Source organism: Scophthalmus maximus, chromosome 6 (assembly GCF_022379125.1).
Source record: "Scophthalmus maximus strain ysfricsl-2021 chromosome 6, ASM2237912v1, whole genome shotgun sequence".
NCBI classification, from domain to species: Eukaryota; Metazoa; Chordata; class Actinopteri; order Pleuronectiformes; family Scophthalmidae; genus Scophthalmus; species Scophthalmus maximus.
The window spans coordinates 136,509-150,000 of NC_061520.1; the positions used below are offsets into that span (position 1 = coordinate 136,509).

Sequence of the window (13,492 nt, forward strand, 5' to 3'; positions counted from 1 at the left end):
CTATCATTCACAATGTTCAAATGATGAAGTATGAAAAGTCATTAAAGGAAGAGTGAGTAGTTCTGTTGCCAGTTATCTTGCAAGATACCAAACACTGCAATAAATCTTTAATAAAGGTTATAGAGTCTGTGGCACGAGTCAGAGACAGTCAAACTAAATACGTTAATGAACATGCCCACACATTTATCAGAATGTTTTTTTAATGGCTATAATTTTATTTTATTAATATCATTGAGTCAAACATCTCCAAATTATGAAAGACTGTATCGATAAGCTCCGACGTTATCGGTGCTGCAGACTACCGCTACTCATCCCTAGACATTTGTACCTTCGTGAAATACTTAATCTACACAAGGCTATCAATCCACTTCATCTTTTTCATGGATTTGATTCCAACACACTAGATTAGTGTTCGACCGATTTATCGGCCGGCCGATAGTATCGGCCAATGTTTGCGTTTTTTACGTGTATCGGCATCGGCCGATGCGCGGCTGCTACATTCGCCGATAGTTTTTTTTGGGAGGGCAGATCCGGTCGCTCTCTCTGGAACCATGTACCCAGCGCCGTCGTGGTGCCTCTGCCCTAGGCTGCTGTGCTGCACACCCGCCGGGTACCCAACTCTCCCTTCTCCTCCGGAGAGCGGGAGGGGGATTCAATGTCTCCCACCCCGCTCTGCCGCTGGCTCCGGCCGGCTTAGTCGTGGGTCGCGGTGGACGGAGCGCGCGGTGGGTTTGTGTCTTTCTCCAAACCCTTTGCCTCGTGGAAATTTACTTTTTAATCTCGGGGGCCGCCGCCGCCGGACGGGCGCGAGGCTCGTGGTTGCTGTTTTACGCATCCTCCTCGTCCTCGCGCTCTCTCTGCTCGTCGGCTGGCTCGTCTCCCCCCGTACCCTCCTTCTCATCCCCGCATTCCCCCTCTCTGCTTCTGCAGGCTGGGACTGGCAGCGCCCCCCGTCGGGCCCCGCACAGAGTCGGGCGCGGCTGCCGCAGGCTTTGCGGAGGGGATCCTGTTCGCGAGTGGACGAGTCCCGGTGCGGTGGGAACTCCCGAGATGCTCCAGAGCGATGTGAGCCTCGTCTCCCTCTACCCAGGGAGGCGAGCCACGGCCTTGGCCATAACCCCACTTTGACTAAGACCTCAGATCAGAGGAGACAACCCGCTGAATTTAATTATATTTAACTATTAAATTGAGGGAGCAAAAGTAGTATCAGCTCCAAATATCGGCTCAAGAAATTCGGCAGTCCGTATCGGTGATCAGCTAAGGCTGATGGAAAAAAAAATCTGTATCGGCATCGGCCCTAAAAATCTGTATCGGTCAATCCCTACACTAGATACGATCGTCCGGTGATGGCTGAACACGTGGGATTCGTTAACCAAAACTCTCAAGAAGCGTCTGGTGGCTCGACAGGTAAGATTCCAACCATATTTTACACATTGATATATGAGCTCTGTTGAATCTTAATGTGGTCTTGTATGTAAGAAACGTTCAGGACAAACTGACTTAACTCTGCAGAACATGTTTGATTCTCCAGCTCTGATTCAGATCCAGAGGGCTTCCCTCGAACTCAAAGAGCACAGCTAGATCCCCCAACCACCCCGCCCAAACTGCCCCATCGGAGAGTACACCATGTACCTTCACCCGTCTGCAGGAGTCAGAGGGAAAACATGAAATGGATTTTGGTCTACTTCGGGCAAGGGGGGAGACGGTGCAGAAGACTAGACAACTGGTCACGCCTAACACAGGCAGAGCAAAGGTACAAACTTCCAGACTTTCAATATTAATTATCTTTATGGTTTGATAATAAAAAGACAAAGAAAGAACCTGTGACACTCTGGGGCTTTATGAACCAATTGATAATGACTCACATAGATCAGATGTTAGGAATGTGACAGATATCAGGAGGCCTGTGGTTCCTGCTGGAGCAGTTTCTTCCTTTCATCATAATCAGGCCTCACTTTCCCTAAGTCCTCTTCCTTTACTCCGCTCTCGCCCGCGGGGTCCATCATCTCCCGCGGCCCCCTGCCAGCACCGACAACACAAGAGGGAGCGTGGGAGGGGGGTCCTTTAGAGAGAGAGGGCCGAGATTCAAAAAGCTGAAGCCCAGAAGGAAGTATTATCTGCTTCATCGCCACTCACAGGACATTAGGAGTAATGAGAGGCTCGGTGTCGTCACAGGTGAGAAGGAGGAACAAGACCCCTAAGTCAGTCAGTGAGGAGTTAGCCAATGACTGATGAGCGTTCACACCGGAAGTGACGCAAAATATTCGTGTGAGTAGATTAAATACAAAGTCAATACAAAGACATGACGAGACACAAATTCCGCGTCACTCGCCATGAGAATAGCACCAAGAAGCAAGTCGAGATTAAAACAATAAAGTAGATATTCCTGTGACGTCTTGACACGATAGCCATTTAGCATTGAGATCCTCCCACCGCCACTGACGTCGGACGTCCTGTCATCAGACATCCTGTCGTCGAACGACCCGTCTTCGTATCAAAAATGGAGAATCACTATTAACACGAGTTGCTATTTGTACCGGTGGAGTAGGAGAAAGTGAACGAGGAAGTTGTAGCTTTAGCCTCAGGTAGCACAACCGCTTGGTGTGGTTTCACCATCAGGTAAACAGGTCGTGGTGTGTGTGTGTGTGTGTGTGTGTGTGTGTGTGTGTGTGTGTGTGTGTGTGTGTGTGTGTGTGTGTGTGTGTGTGTGTGTGTGTGTGTGTGTGTGTGTGTGTGTATTCAGAGGAGGTTTGTTGGAGATAGAAGGAAGAACAGGCAAATATTCGCATTATTCCCACGAATAAGCGGAAATGTTCCAGCGACCAAACTCAGATACTCGCTCGAGTAAAGAGTTGTGAATGCACCATATTCAAGATGTGTAAATGTCATTTAGTGTGTCTTCTTCAACAGTCCTCCATGCTGGCTCATGACCACTCAGCAGTTTATTTATAACATCCCACAGTGAGAATGTCTTCTCATGCAGGCTGCACACACCGGAAATACACAACTCCTGTGCTGTGTGACCTCCAGCTGGTACATACATGACAGAGCTGCACCTCATAACTGTTCCTGGCTCAAAGGTTACATTTGATTTCTTCACTGGCAAATGCCTTCATTCTTTTGTCCAAACAGAAACACAAGTCCTGAGGACAAAGAAGGAAGTTATGGGACAGAAAGTCACGGGCGCCCAGAGAGGAGCAGGCTTCTCTCAGCTGGGCCGGCAGTGGGACAACATGGGCAATGGGGGATGGAAGGAAACGAGGGAGGGCTCAAGGCGCCTGGGTGACCTGGGTCTTTGTTGGCAGATGGTGGGAAGCGCCACCTTGGCCTCTCGCTCTGAATGTTAAGCAGCACTACCATTGTCTGGCAAGTGCAGCAGCAGATACATGCGCTTGGTGTTTCCCTGGCAACAGGAACAGAAACAAACACGCCTCACCATTCTCTGAAACGCTGAGCATCTTAGGACTACATCACCACGCCAACATCCTCCAAATGGGAATTCCCATTGAGCAGAAGCCCAGACGAAGGAACGCTGCTGACCTCTGACCTCTATCAGACGTGTCTGTTCCTGTAGCCAGTCAAGTGCTGAGGTCACTGGCATTGTGACGAGGACAATTTTACCTTTCATATAAATTCAATCATTGGATGTTGGTACAATTTATTCGTACTGTTAACTCCACACAGACTGATCAGGTGATTATGTAACGCAAGAATAAATCATACTTTGTTATGCTGAAAGACATTCCACATTATGATATAATTGCAAAGTACAGAATCCCCAAATTACCACATAACTGAAAGAACACAATGTCAGAGTCAACAGATATGATTAAATTTCATAAAAGAATGATTGATTGAGGTTCACTGTGCTGGACTGAACTGACAGAGGTGTTACTGTCACAGGTGTGAATACATCATTTCATATTCACCAAACAGAGATGGATGGAATTCATTAATAGTCTTCATGATATGATCTAGATTGTGTCAAACTGAAGCTGAGGCGAACACATAGTTGAAATATTTGACATCATAAAGACATTTGTTAAGTAAGCAGAGAAGGTGGAGTTCTACTTTAGATCAGAGCTGAAAGTTCGTTCATCAAATGTGTCAGAGGTCATGGCACAACAAAGACTCATCTATCTCACACAAGTCAAACTAAATACCTCAGCACACTGTAAGAGAGGGGCTTCATACCCCCTGCCATAACCAGCTACATACTGCCCCTGTCAGATGTCAGGGAGACAGGGAGACGGGTTTCTGTGGTCGTGGGAGACGGGTTTCTGTGGTCGTGGGAGCGGGTGTCTGTGGTCGTGGGAGAAGGGTGTCTGTGGTCGTGGGAGCGGGTGTCTGTGGTCGTGTGGTCGTGGGAGACGGGTGTCTGTGGTCCTGGGAGACGGGTGTCTGTGGTCCTGGGAGACGGGTTTCTGTGGTCGTGGGAGCGGGTGTCTGTGGTCCTGGGAGACGGGGAGACGGATGTCTGTGGTCCTGGGAGACGGGTGTCTGTGGTCCTGGGAGACGGGTTTCTGTGGTCGTGGGAGCGGGTGTCTGTGGTCGTTTGGTCGTGGGAGACGGGTGTCTGTGGTCCTGGGAGACAGGTTTCTGTGGTCGTGGGAGACGCGTCTGTTGTCCTGGGAGACGGGTTTCTGTGGTCGTGGGAGCGGGTGTCTGTGGTCGTTTGGTCGTGGGAGACGGGTGTCTGTGGTCCTGGGAGACAGGTTTCTGTGGTCGTGGGAGGCGCGTCTGTTGTCCTGGGAGACAGGTTTCTGTGGTCGTGGAAGCGGGTGTGTGTGGTCGTGGGAGACGGGGAGACGGATGTCTGTGGTCCTGGGAGAAGGGTGTCTGTGGTCGTGGGAGACGGGGAGACAGGTGTCTGTGGTCCTGGAAGACGGGGAGACAGATGTCTGTGGTCCAGGCAGAAGGGTGTCTGTGGTTGTCTGCTACCTCTGGGGGAACTCACAGGGGAGGGGGTTCTGTGGCAGTGACAACATGACTCGGGAATAAGTCCGGTGTGAGTCTGTGTGTGAGTCTGTGTGTGTGTCTGTCCAGTGTGAGTCTGTGTGTGTGTCCGGTGTGAGTCTGTGTGTGTCAGTCCGGTGTCAGTCCGGTGTCATTCCGGTGTGAGTCTGTGTGTGTCAGTCCAGTGTGTGTCCGGTGTGAGTCTGTGTGTGTGTCAGTCCAGTGTGTGTCCGTTGTGAGTCTGTGTGTGTCAGTCCAGTGTGTGTCCGGTGTGAGTCTGTGTGTGTGTCCAGTGTGAGTCTGTGTGTGTGTCAGTCCGGTGTGAGTCTGTGTGTGTGTCCGGTGTGAGTCTGTGTGTGTCCAGTGTCTGTCCGGTGTGAGTCTGTGAGTGTGTGTCTGGTGTCAGTCCGGTGTGAGTCTGTGTGTGTGTCTCCGGTGTCTGTCCGGTGTCAGTCCTTAGTGAGTCTGTGTGTGTGTCTCCCGTGTCTGTCCGGTGTGTGTCCGGTGTGAGTCTGTGTGTGTGTCCGGTGTGAGTCTGTGTGTGTGTCAGTCCGGTGTGAGTCTGTGTGTGTGTCCGGTGTCATTCCGGTGTGAGTCTGTGTGTCCAGTGTCTGTCCGGTGTGAGTCTGTGAGTGTGTGTCTGGTGTCAGTCCGGTGTGAGTCTGTGTGTGTGTCTCCGGTGTCTGTCCGGTGTCAGTCCGGTGTGAGTCTGTGTGTGTGTCCGGTGTGAGTCCGGTGTGAGTATGTGTGTGTGTCAGTCCGGTGTGTGTCCGTAGTGAGATGAAGTGAGTCTTAAGTGTGTCCGGTGTGAGTCTTAAGTGTGTCCGGTGTGAGTCCGGTGTCAGTGAGTCCGGTGTCAGTGTGTCCGGTGTCAGTGTGTCCGGTGTGAGTCCGGTGTCAGTGTGTCCAGTGTGAGTCCGGTGTCAGTGAGTCCGGTGTCAGTGTGTCCGGTGTCAGTGTGTCCGGTGTCAGTCCGGTGTGTGTCCGGTGTGAGTGTGTCCGGTGTCAGTCCGGTGTGAGTCCGGTGTCAGTGTGTCCAGTGTGAGTCCGGTGTGAGTCCGGTGTCAGTGTGAGTCCGGTGTGTGTGTCCGGTGTGAGTCCGGTGGGGGTCTGGTGTCAGTCCGGTGTGAGTCAAGTGTGTTTGTGTGTCCGGTGTCAGTCCGGTGTGTGTGTGTGTCCGGTGTGAGTCCGTAGTCAGTCTGTGTCAGTCCGTAGTCAGTCTGTGTGAGTCCGTAGTCAGTCTGGTGTGAGTCCGGTGTCAGTCTGTGTCAGTCGGTGTGAGTCCGTAGTCAGTCTGTGTCAGTCCGGTGTGAGTCCGGTGTCAGTCCGTAGTCAGTCTGTGTCAGTCCGTAGTCAGTCTGTGTCAGTCGGTGTGAGTCCGTAGTCAGTCTGTGTCAGTCTCTGTCAGTCCGGTGTGGGTCCGTAGTCAGTCGGTGTGAGTCCGGTGTCAGACGGTGTGAGTCGGGTGTCAGTCCGGTGTGGGTGTGGGTGTGTGTGTGTGTGTCCGGTGTGAGTCTGTGTCAATCGGTGTGAGTCCGGTGTCAGTCCGTAGTGAGTCTGTGTCAGTCGGTGTGAGTCCGGTGTCAGTCCGGTGTCAGTCCGGTGTGAGTCTGTGTCAGTCGGTGCGAGTCCGGTGTCAGTCTGTGTCAGGCGGTGTGAGTCCGGTGTCAGTCTGTGTCAGGCGGTGTGAGTCCGTAGTCAGTCTGTGTCAGTCTCTGTCAGTCCGGTGTGAGTCCGTAGTCAGTCTGTGTCAGTCCGGTGTGAGTCCGGTGTCAGTCCGGTGAGAGTCGGGTGTGAGTCCGTAGTCAGTCTGTGTCAGTCCGCTGTGAGTCCGGTGTCAGTCTGTGTCAGTCGGTGTGAGTCCGTAGTCAGTCTGTGTCAGTCTCTGTCAGTCCGGTGTGAGTCCGTAGTCAGTCTGTGTCAGTCCGGTGTGAGTCCGGTGTCAGTCCGGTGTGAGTCCGTAGTCAGTCTGTGTCAGTCCGGTGTCAGTCCGGTGTGAGTCGGGTGTGAGTCCGTAGTCAGTCTGTGTCAGTCTGTGTCAGTCCGCTGTGAGTCCGGTGTGAGTCCGTAGTCAGTCTGTGTCAGTCTCTGTCAGTCTCTGTCAGTCCGGTGTGAGTCCGTAGTCAGTCTGTGTCAGTCTCTGTCAGTCCGGTGTGAGTCCGTTGTCAGTCCGGTGTGAGTCCGTAGTCAGTCTGTGTCAGTCCGGTGTGAGTCCGGTGTCAGTCCGGTGTGAGTCCGTAGTCAGTCTGTGTCAGTCCGGTGTCAGTCCGGTGTGAGTCGGGTGTGAGTCCGTAGTCAGTCTGTGTCAGTCTGTGTCAGTCCGCTGTGAGTCCGGTGTCAGTCCGGTGTGAGTCGGGTGTCAGTCGGTGTGAGTCCGGTGTGAGTCGGGTGTCAGTCGGTGTGAGTCCGGTGTGAGTCCGTAGTCAGTCTGTGTCAGTCTGTGTCAGTCCGCTGTGAGTCCGGTGTCAGTCCGGTGTGAGTCGGGTGTCAGTCGGTGTGAGTCCGGTGTGAGTCCGTTGTCAGTCCGGTGTGAGTCCGTAGTCAGTCTGTGTCAGTCCGGTGTGAGTCCGGTGTCAGTCCGGTGTGAGTCCGTAGTCAGTCTGTGTCAGTCCGGTGTCAGTCCGGTGTGAGTCGGGTGTGAGTCCGTAGTCAGTCTGTGTCAGTCTGTGTCAGTCCGCTGTGAGTCCGGTGTCAGTCCGGTGTGAGTCGGGTGTCAGTCGGTGTGAGTCCGGTGTGAGTCGGGTGTCAGTCGGTGTGAGTCCGGTGTGAGTCCGTAGTCAGTCTGTGTCAGTCTGTGTCAGTCCGCTGTGAGTCCGGTGTCAGTCCGGTGTGAGTCGGGTGTCAGTCGGTGTGAGTCCGGTGTGAGTCGGGTGTGAGTCCGGTCCACAGGCTCATGAACCTTTAGCCGGCAGCGGTGAACAAAGCCGGTGCAGCCTGTGACTCCCCGGTGACGGATCTTTCTGATGAAACATATTGTTTCCTCGTGTATGATTATTAATAAACACCACCACAGTCACGTGACACTGATGTTCGATCACACGCGAGAAGAGTCGCGACACCAGAACCTGCGCCGGTCCGTTAGCTTCAGGAGCTAATGCTAGCACCGAGGGATCGTCCCTCCAGCTGCTCGACGCTCACAACAGAAGAAGAGTTTACTCACATGAGGGGAAGCGAAGTGTTTCACATCACACGCCATCGTCATGTAGCCCAGCGTCAGCGGGAACTGCGGCCCGGAGCCGGGCGGGGCGGAGGGGGCTCCGGGCGGCAGGGACACGGAGGTCAGGGTGGCCCGCAGCTGGCTCGCCGGAGAGGGGCCGCCCCCGGGGCCGCTCGCTGCCACCGCCGCTTGCTTCGGAACCACTTTCGGCGGCAAACTCATTGTAAAAGATGAAGAAATCAATCGAACGCGAAGAAACCGTGAAGAACGACGCCTAGCGCGCGCGTCGGAGCAGGCCCCGGACCAGGCCCCGGACCAGGCCCCGGACCCCGGGCGGAGCGGCGGCTGCGGGACAGCGGAGCTCGAGTAGCAACACGAACGTCTTGTTTCATGGAAAGTCTCCGTCCGGATCAGCTGTTCATGGTTGAGCCTCCTCGACCGTCCGGAAGCTCCGGATCCGGCCCGGGTCGCTTCTTAGTGAAGGAAGTGTTGTGCGATGGCTCCTCTACCTCTTCTTCTGCACCAGGCTGGTTTCCATCGTCTCTTCCTCAGAGCAGACACTTCGCCAACATGGCGCTGCGGCCGATCCACCGTCAGTCCGGGCAGGACGGGTGATTCGACACTTGTCGGCCAGTTACGGAATCGCTCGGCGAATCAACCGACACGAAATCAAGACGAATCAAACAAACGCCCAGAGTTGGTTCACGTTCACAATCGATTTGTGTCATTTAAAAGACAAGTCGACAACTTGTTTCACATGATAAGAGTCGGAATATAAAACATGTGATTGATAAAAAAAAAATCACATTGAGGCGTAATAATGACTGTGAAATATCAAATTATTCATTTGATGTTTCACTGTCATTGTTTTCGTTGATTAGTGAATATGATTCATAAAGATCATATTCACTAATCCGCGCCTTGTTCTCTGCACCAGCAGCGAACTGTAACCGACTCGTGTGCACGTTGCGCCATCTACCGGCCGTTCAGCGGCTCTGCAGCATTCTGCGATTGGACGTTTCTGTAGTTGGTTAATAAATAAATAAATAATCTGTAATGATGTGAATCTGATCAACACGTGTCTGTAAACAAACAAACAAACAAACACGAGACCAAGATTTTTTTAAAGGTCCCATATTCACCTGTCTGGTGTTTTTATTTAACGTTTTGATCCTTAAGAAGATATTTGTTTTATTTCAATATGGTTTTGTATCTTTTTAAGGAGCTGGGCCTGTCTGTTTTTCTGAGTGACACACATCCAGGCCAACCAGCTCCTTTGTTCACCGGCTCTGACCGTGTTGTCCTGTCGCGAGGATCTTCTGCCCTGGAGGAACTATCTCCCTGAACCCGACGACCCAACAAGTCATCGGTACCCGGTGTGACTGTGACTGCTGACATCTTGACATCACCGCGGACTGGACAAGAACACCGGTGTCTCTGCCCCAGCAGCAGCTCCACGTCGCGGGGCGTGCCCGACACCGGTTACCAATGAATTTTGCAAAGGTAAAATAATTCAGAGTTAGTTCTGGTGTCTTGTATTAATATCTTTATAAATCCTGGTCAATTATGTTGTTGATCAGTAACAGAATGTTGGAGAGCGCTGGAGGCTGAAGACACACTCCTGAATGTAAACTGTGTATTTGTCTGTTTATTGACCGTTTTGAAACGTTATCTATACTTACAGACCCGAGACCTTATTTATTATGAAAAAAGCCAGGAAATCTCAATTTTGACAATATGGGCCCTTTTATTATACAAAATAAAGTCTCGCTCATTAAAACATTCATGGCTTTGCCAACATCTCTTTAAGATTTGACAACATTTGACAGCAAAATGTGTCTGGAACACTTCAATGATTCAATATTCATATTTATACCTGTTCTTAATAAACTGCTTTAAAACTGTACACATGTGAACCAGTTTCATCTTCCACCAAGTTAAAAAGTCTTCACTGTCATAAAAAGAAAAAATCATGGCCATTAATAAAATACAATGAGCTTGAAGTGTTGCAGATGGAAACACAGTGAAGCAGCTTGACAGTGGTTCCCTGTGAGTGGGTTTCCAGTGTTCTACGGGCACAGACGTATCCACATCACATTCAGAGTCCTCGTGGAAAAGCATTGAAGGTTGAAATCCTTCATCCAGAGCGGACGACAGTGCGTCAGTGGTTCTCTCGTTCTCCGTCCAGAGAGACGTTGCCAGTGTCTCGCTAAATATCCCAACAATGTCCATTTCACTCCTCGATGATAAACATCACCACAGCTCACACTTGTGTTGTGGGTTCATGGGAGCATCAGATTTGCAGCCAAAGTGCTCTGAGAACTCCTGTGAGTTGGAGATGGTGCCGATGACTCTGAATCTTGATGGACTGTGTGGATCTGTGATCACGCCTTCGTGTGAGCTCTCTGGCGTCCTGACGGCGCACCACACCTTAGAGGTAATGAAGAATAATCAGACAATATGTTTGTGTTTCTATTGAGCATCATAGAGAGATGAGAGACTGGCCTGATTTTTTTCATTGGAAAACTTTCTGTCCATGATACACTGATTTATTTTCATTCTGTCAAAAATATGGTTTTTTTTCTTGTTCCTTGACTGTGCACGGTGACACTTATTTTTTTTTAATCCAGAGTAAACATTTGTCAGCTAATCACAGTCCAGTGTGCAACTTATACAAACATCCACTTTACGAACACAGACATTTTGTGTCCAGCAGTTAAACACTGAAAACTCTTTTTCACATCAGGTTATTATAGCAAGGAAAATATTTTAAAGTCCTAAAACATGTCTGACTGTGGACAGAAGCTGAAGTGATGTGGTGAAAACGGAGGTCGACAGCACAATTAAGTCAAGAGAAGAAAAAGAAGAAGAAACTGCGTCTGATACAAACCTGTGCAAATCCAACAAAGAACAGCTGATGGTTGGTCATCCCCAGGGCCGGCAGCGTGGCCTCCTCGCCGTTCTTCTTGATCCAGTTCACATACGCCTTCCAAGAAACAAATGATCATGTTACACAATGTTATTCCTACAATTCACATGACATTAAATGTGGGACACGTTCACTCATCTGCTTCACAACCTGTGACATGGACAGAATGTGTGTGAAGAAGTAACCAGAGGCCGAGGTCACATGACACCTCACTGTCAACACAACCTTCACAAGACGACCCACAACTGCCTCAAACCATTCATCTGTGATCAGTGTGAAAGATTCATGACCTGGTAAAAATGTCATCTGACAACGTTGCCTAGGTAACAAAGGGGTAAAGCCATAAACTTTCCATGATAATCAGATTTCTCTCATGCACCTGCATCAGTGACAGACGGACACACGGAACTCATCAAGGTGATTTCCACTCACTGACCTTGTAGGCGGCTTTGAGTCCACCGTTGTCGGCGATGTTCTCTCCCAGCGTGTGTCGTCCGTTCAGAGGCTCCTGGTTGATGCTGTAGTTTCCGTACTGCTCCACCATGCACTGTGTCTGCTTCTTGAAGGCCTCAACCGACGAGTTCTTCCACCAGGGACGCAGGTTTCCATCCTTGTCATATTCCCTCCCTGTTTGAATCACACAGTGAAATGTAACTTGTTTCATTAAACACCAGTGTTAAAAACTGTCATCTTCTGAAATGTAAATAGTTTAAAAAGAAAGTTATCGACCGACCCTGGTCATCAAACGCATGCGTCAGCTCGTGTCCCATGACGACACCGATTCCACCAAAGTTCAGAGCTCTGGAGAAATGTTTTAGATATGAAAACTTATTATAATAGTCTTATATTTAATACAAAGCTGCCGTCCAGACTTCACAGACTCTGTCTTTTCAAGCCTGCCTGGAAACAGTGGACATTGAAACCTCCCACTACAACGTGGTCATGAATCCTAACACACGTGTCATTTTTACATGTAACTGATGGATTTTGTTTTGTGTGAAAACTATAACACATTCAGCTTCTGAAGACAGTTTGCATTAGACAAGTCCAGTGAGAAGCTCTCACAGTTAAAGTGTTTAGCACAGACTTCTTTGTTTCGTTAACTGACCAGCAGAGGGATAGAAACAAAATCCAGGAATTTTGAATTTATGGATTTTCTCCCCAATCAGATGAGGAGCAAACAGAAGGAATGGTGAGTTCAACTGTGAGATATGTTGTATGACAAGTTTCATCACACTTCATCTCTTTAATAAGGTTGAAACATACTTGGGCCACGATCGACTGTAGAACGGAGCCTGGAGGATTCCAGCCGGCAGAACCATCTCGTTCTTGGTCGGGTTGTAATAAGCATTGACAGTCGGCGGCGTCATGCTCCACCTGCAGGCAGACGACGGTTACAACACCCTGAGGATCTGGATTCTGTCTGGTCTCATGTGGCAGGAGGACCACAGATCAGAGGTCCTGGTCGCCCCCCCCATCCTCTTCCTCCTCCCCCCGGTCATCATCCTCTTCCTCCTCCCGCCGATCCTCATCCTCCTCCCCCCTGGTCCTCATCCCCTCCCCCCTGGTCATCATCCTCTTCCTCCTCCCGCTGATCCTCATCCTCCTCCCCCCAATCCTCTTCCTCTTCCCCCCTGGTCCTCATCCCCTCCCCCAGTCTTTACTCCCCCTTGATCCTCCTCCTCCCCCCTGTTCAGCCTCCACCTCCCCCTGGTCCTCCCCCCCTGGTCATCATCCTCTTCCCTCTCCTGCCGATCCTCATCCTCCTCCCCCCATTCCCCCCCCCCCGGTCCTCATCCCCTCCCCCAGTCTTTACTCCCCCCCGATCCTCCTCCTCCTCCTCCCTTCTCCTCTTCCCCCCTGATCCCCCCCCGATCCTCTTCCTCCTCCTCCCTGATCCTCCTCCTCCTCCCTGATCCTCCCTGATCCTCCTCCTCCTCCTCCCTGATCCTCTTCCTCCTCCTCCCCGATCCTCCTCCTCCTCCTCCTCCCCCCGATCCTCTTCCTCCTCCTCCCTGATCCTCCTCCTCCTCCTCCCCCCTGATCCTCCTCCTCTTCCCCCCTGATCCACCTCCTCCCCCCCGATCCTCTTCCTCCTCCTCCCTGATCCTCCTCCTCCTCCCCCCGATCCTCTTTGTCCTCTTCCTCCTCCTCCTCCCTGATCCTCCTCCTCCTCCTCCTCTTCCCCCCTGATCCTCCTCCTCCCCCCCGATCCTCATCAGAGACAAGGATGGTGTCAGTTGGTTGCCAGGGAACCTTTGTGAATTGAGTCGGTTTAATGGGAACGTAACTTACTGGTTTCTGTTGGGAGTTTTCCTCAGCTGGTCGGCCGTCACTCTGGCTGAGAAGTTGTAGTACTGCATGACGTTCTGGAAGTAGAATTCGGACACCACCTCGAACTAAAGGAGAAAGGTTCAGTGTTCAGTCTGGAATATGATTAGGACAAACAC

General features: G+C 51.1%; 2 protein-coding genes and 1 long non-coding RNA gene across 8 annotated transcripts in view; 1 reads left to right on the forward strand and 2 right to left on the reverse strand.

The window, feature by feature from the left end:
* eif4g3a (eukaryotic translation initiation factor 4 gamma, 3a) overlaps window positions 1–9,342 on the reverse strand; it is a 37,302-nt gene extending 27,960 nt beyond the window's left edge. For all 6 annotated transcript variants that reach the window (XM_035631665.2, XM_047332647.1, XM_035631664.2 and 3 more), the window contains exon 1: window positions 8,117–9,342. In XM_035631665.2, the coding sequence (XP_035487558.2) occupies window positions 8,117–8,335 (219 nt within the window). In that variant the 5' untranslated portion in view covers window positions 8,336–9,342. The remainder of the gene's footprint in view (window positions 1–8,116) is intronic.
* Window positions 1,532–10,019, forward strand: LOC118309491. The gene is made up of 2 exons (XR_004793492.2): window positions 1,532–1,753; window positions 9,336–10,019. It is a non-coding gene; the product is annotated as an uncharacterized LOC118309491 (long non-coding RNA).
* ece1 (endothelin converting enzyme 1) overlaps window positions 9,841–13,492 on the reverse strand; it is a 15,360-nt gene continuing 11,708 nt past the window's right edge. The window contains exons 13-18 of the mRNA XM_035631666.2: window positions 13,338–13,441; window positions 12,309–12,419; window positions 11,776–11,843; window positions 11,479–11,669; window positions 11,004–11,099; window positions 9,841–10,543 (exon numbers count right to left, since the gene is read on the reverse strand). Coding sequence (XP_035487559.2) covers window positions 10,367–10,543; window positions 11,004–11,099; window positions 11,479–11,669; window positions 11,776–11,843; window positions 12,309–12,419; window positions 13,338–13,441 — 747 coding nt within the window. The 3' untranslated portion in view covers window positions 9,841–10,366. The remainder of the gene's footprint in view (window positions 10,544–11,003; window positions 11,100–11,478; window positions 11,670–11,775; window positions 11,844–12,308; window positions 12,420–13,337; window positions 13,442–13,492) is intronic.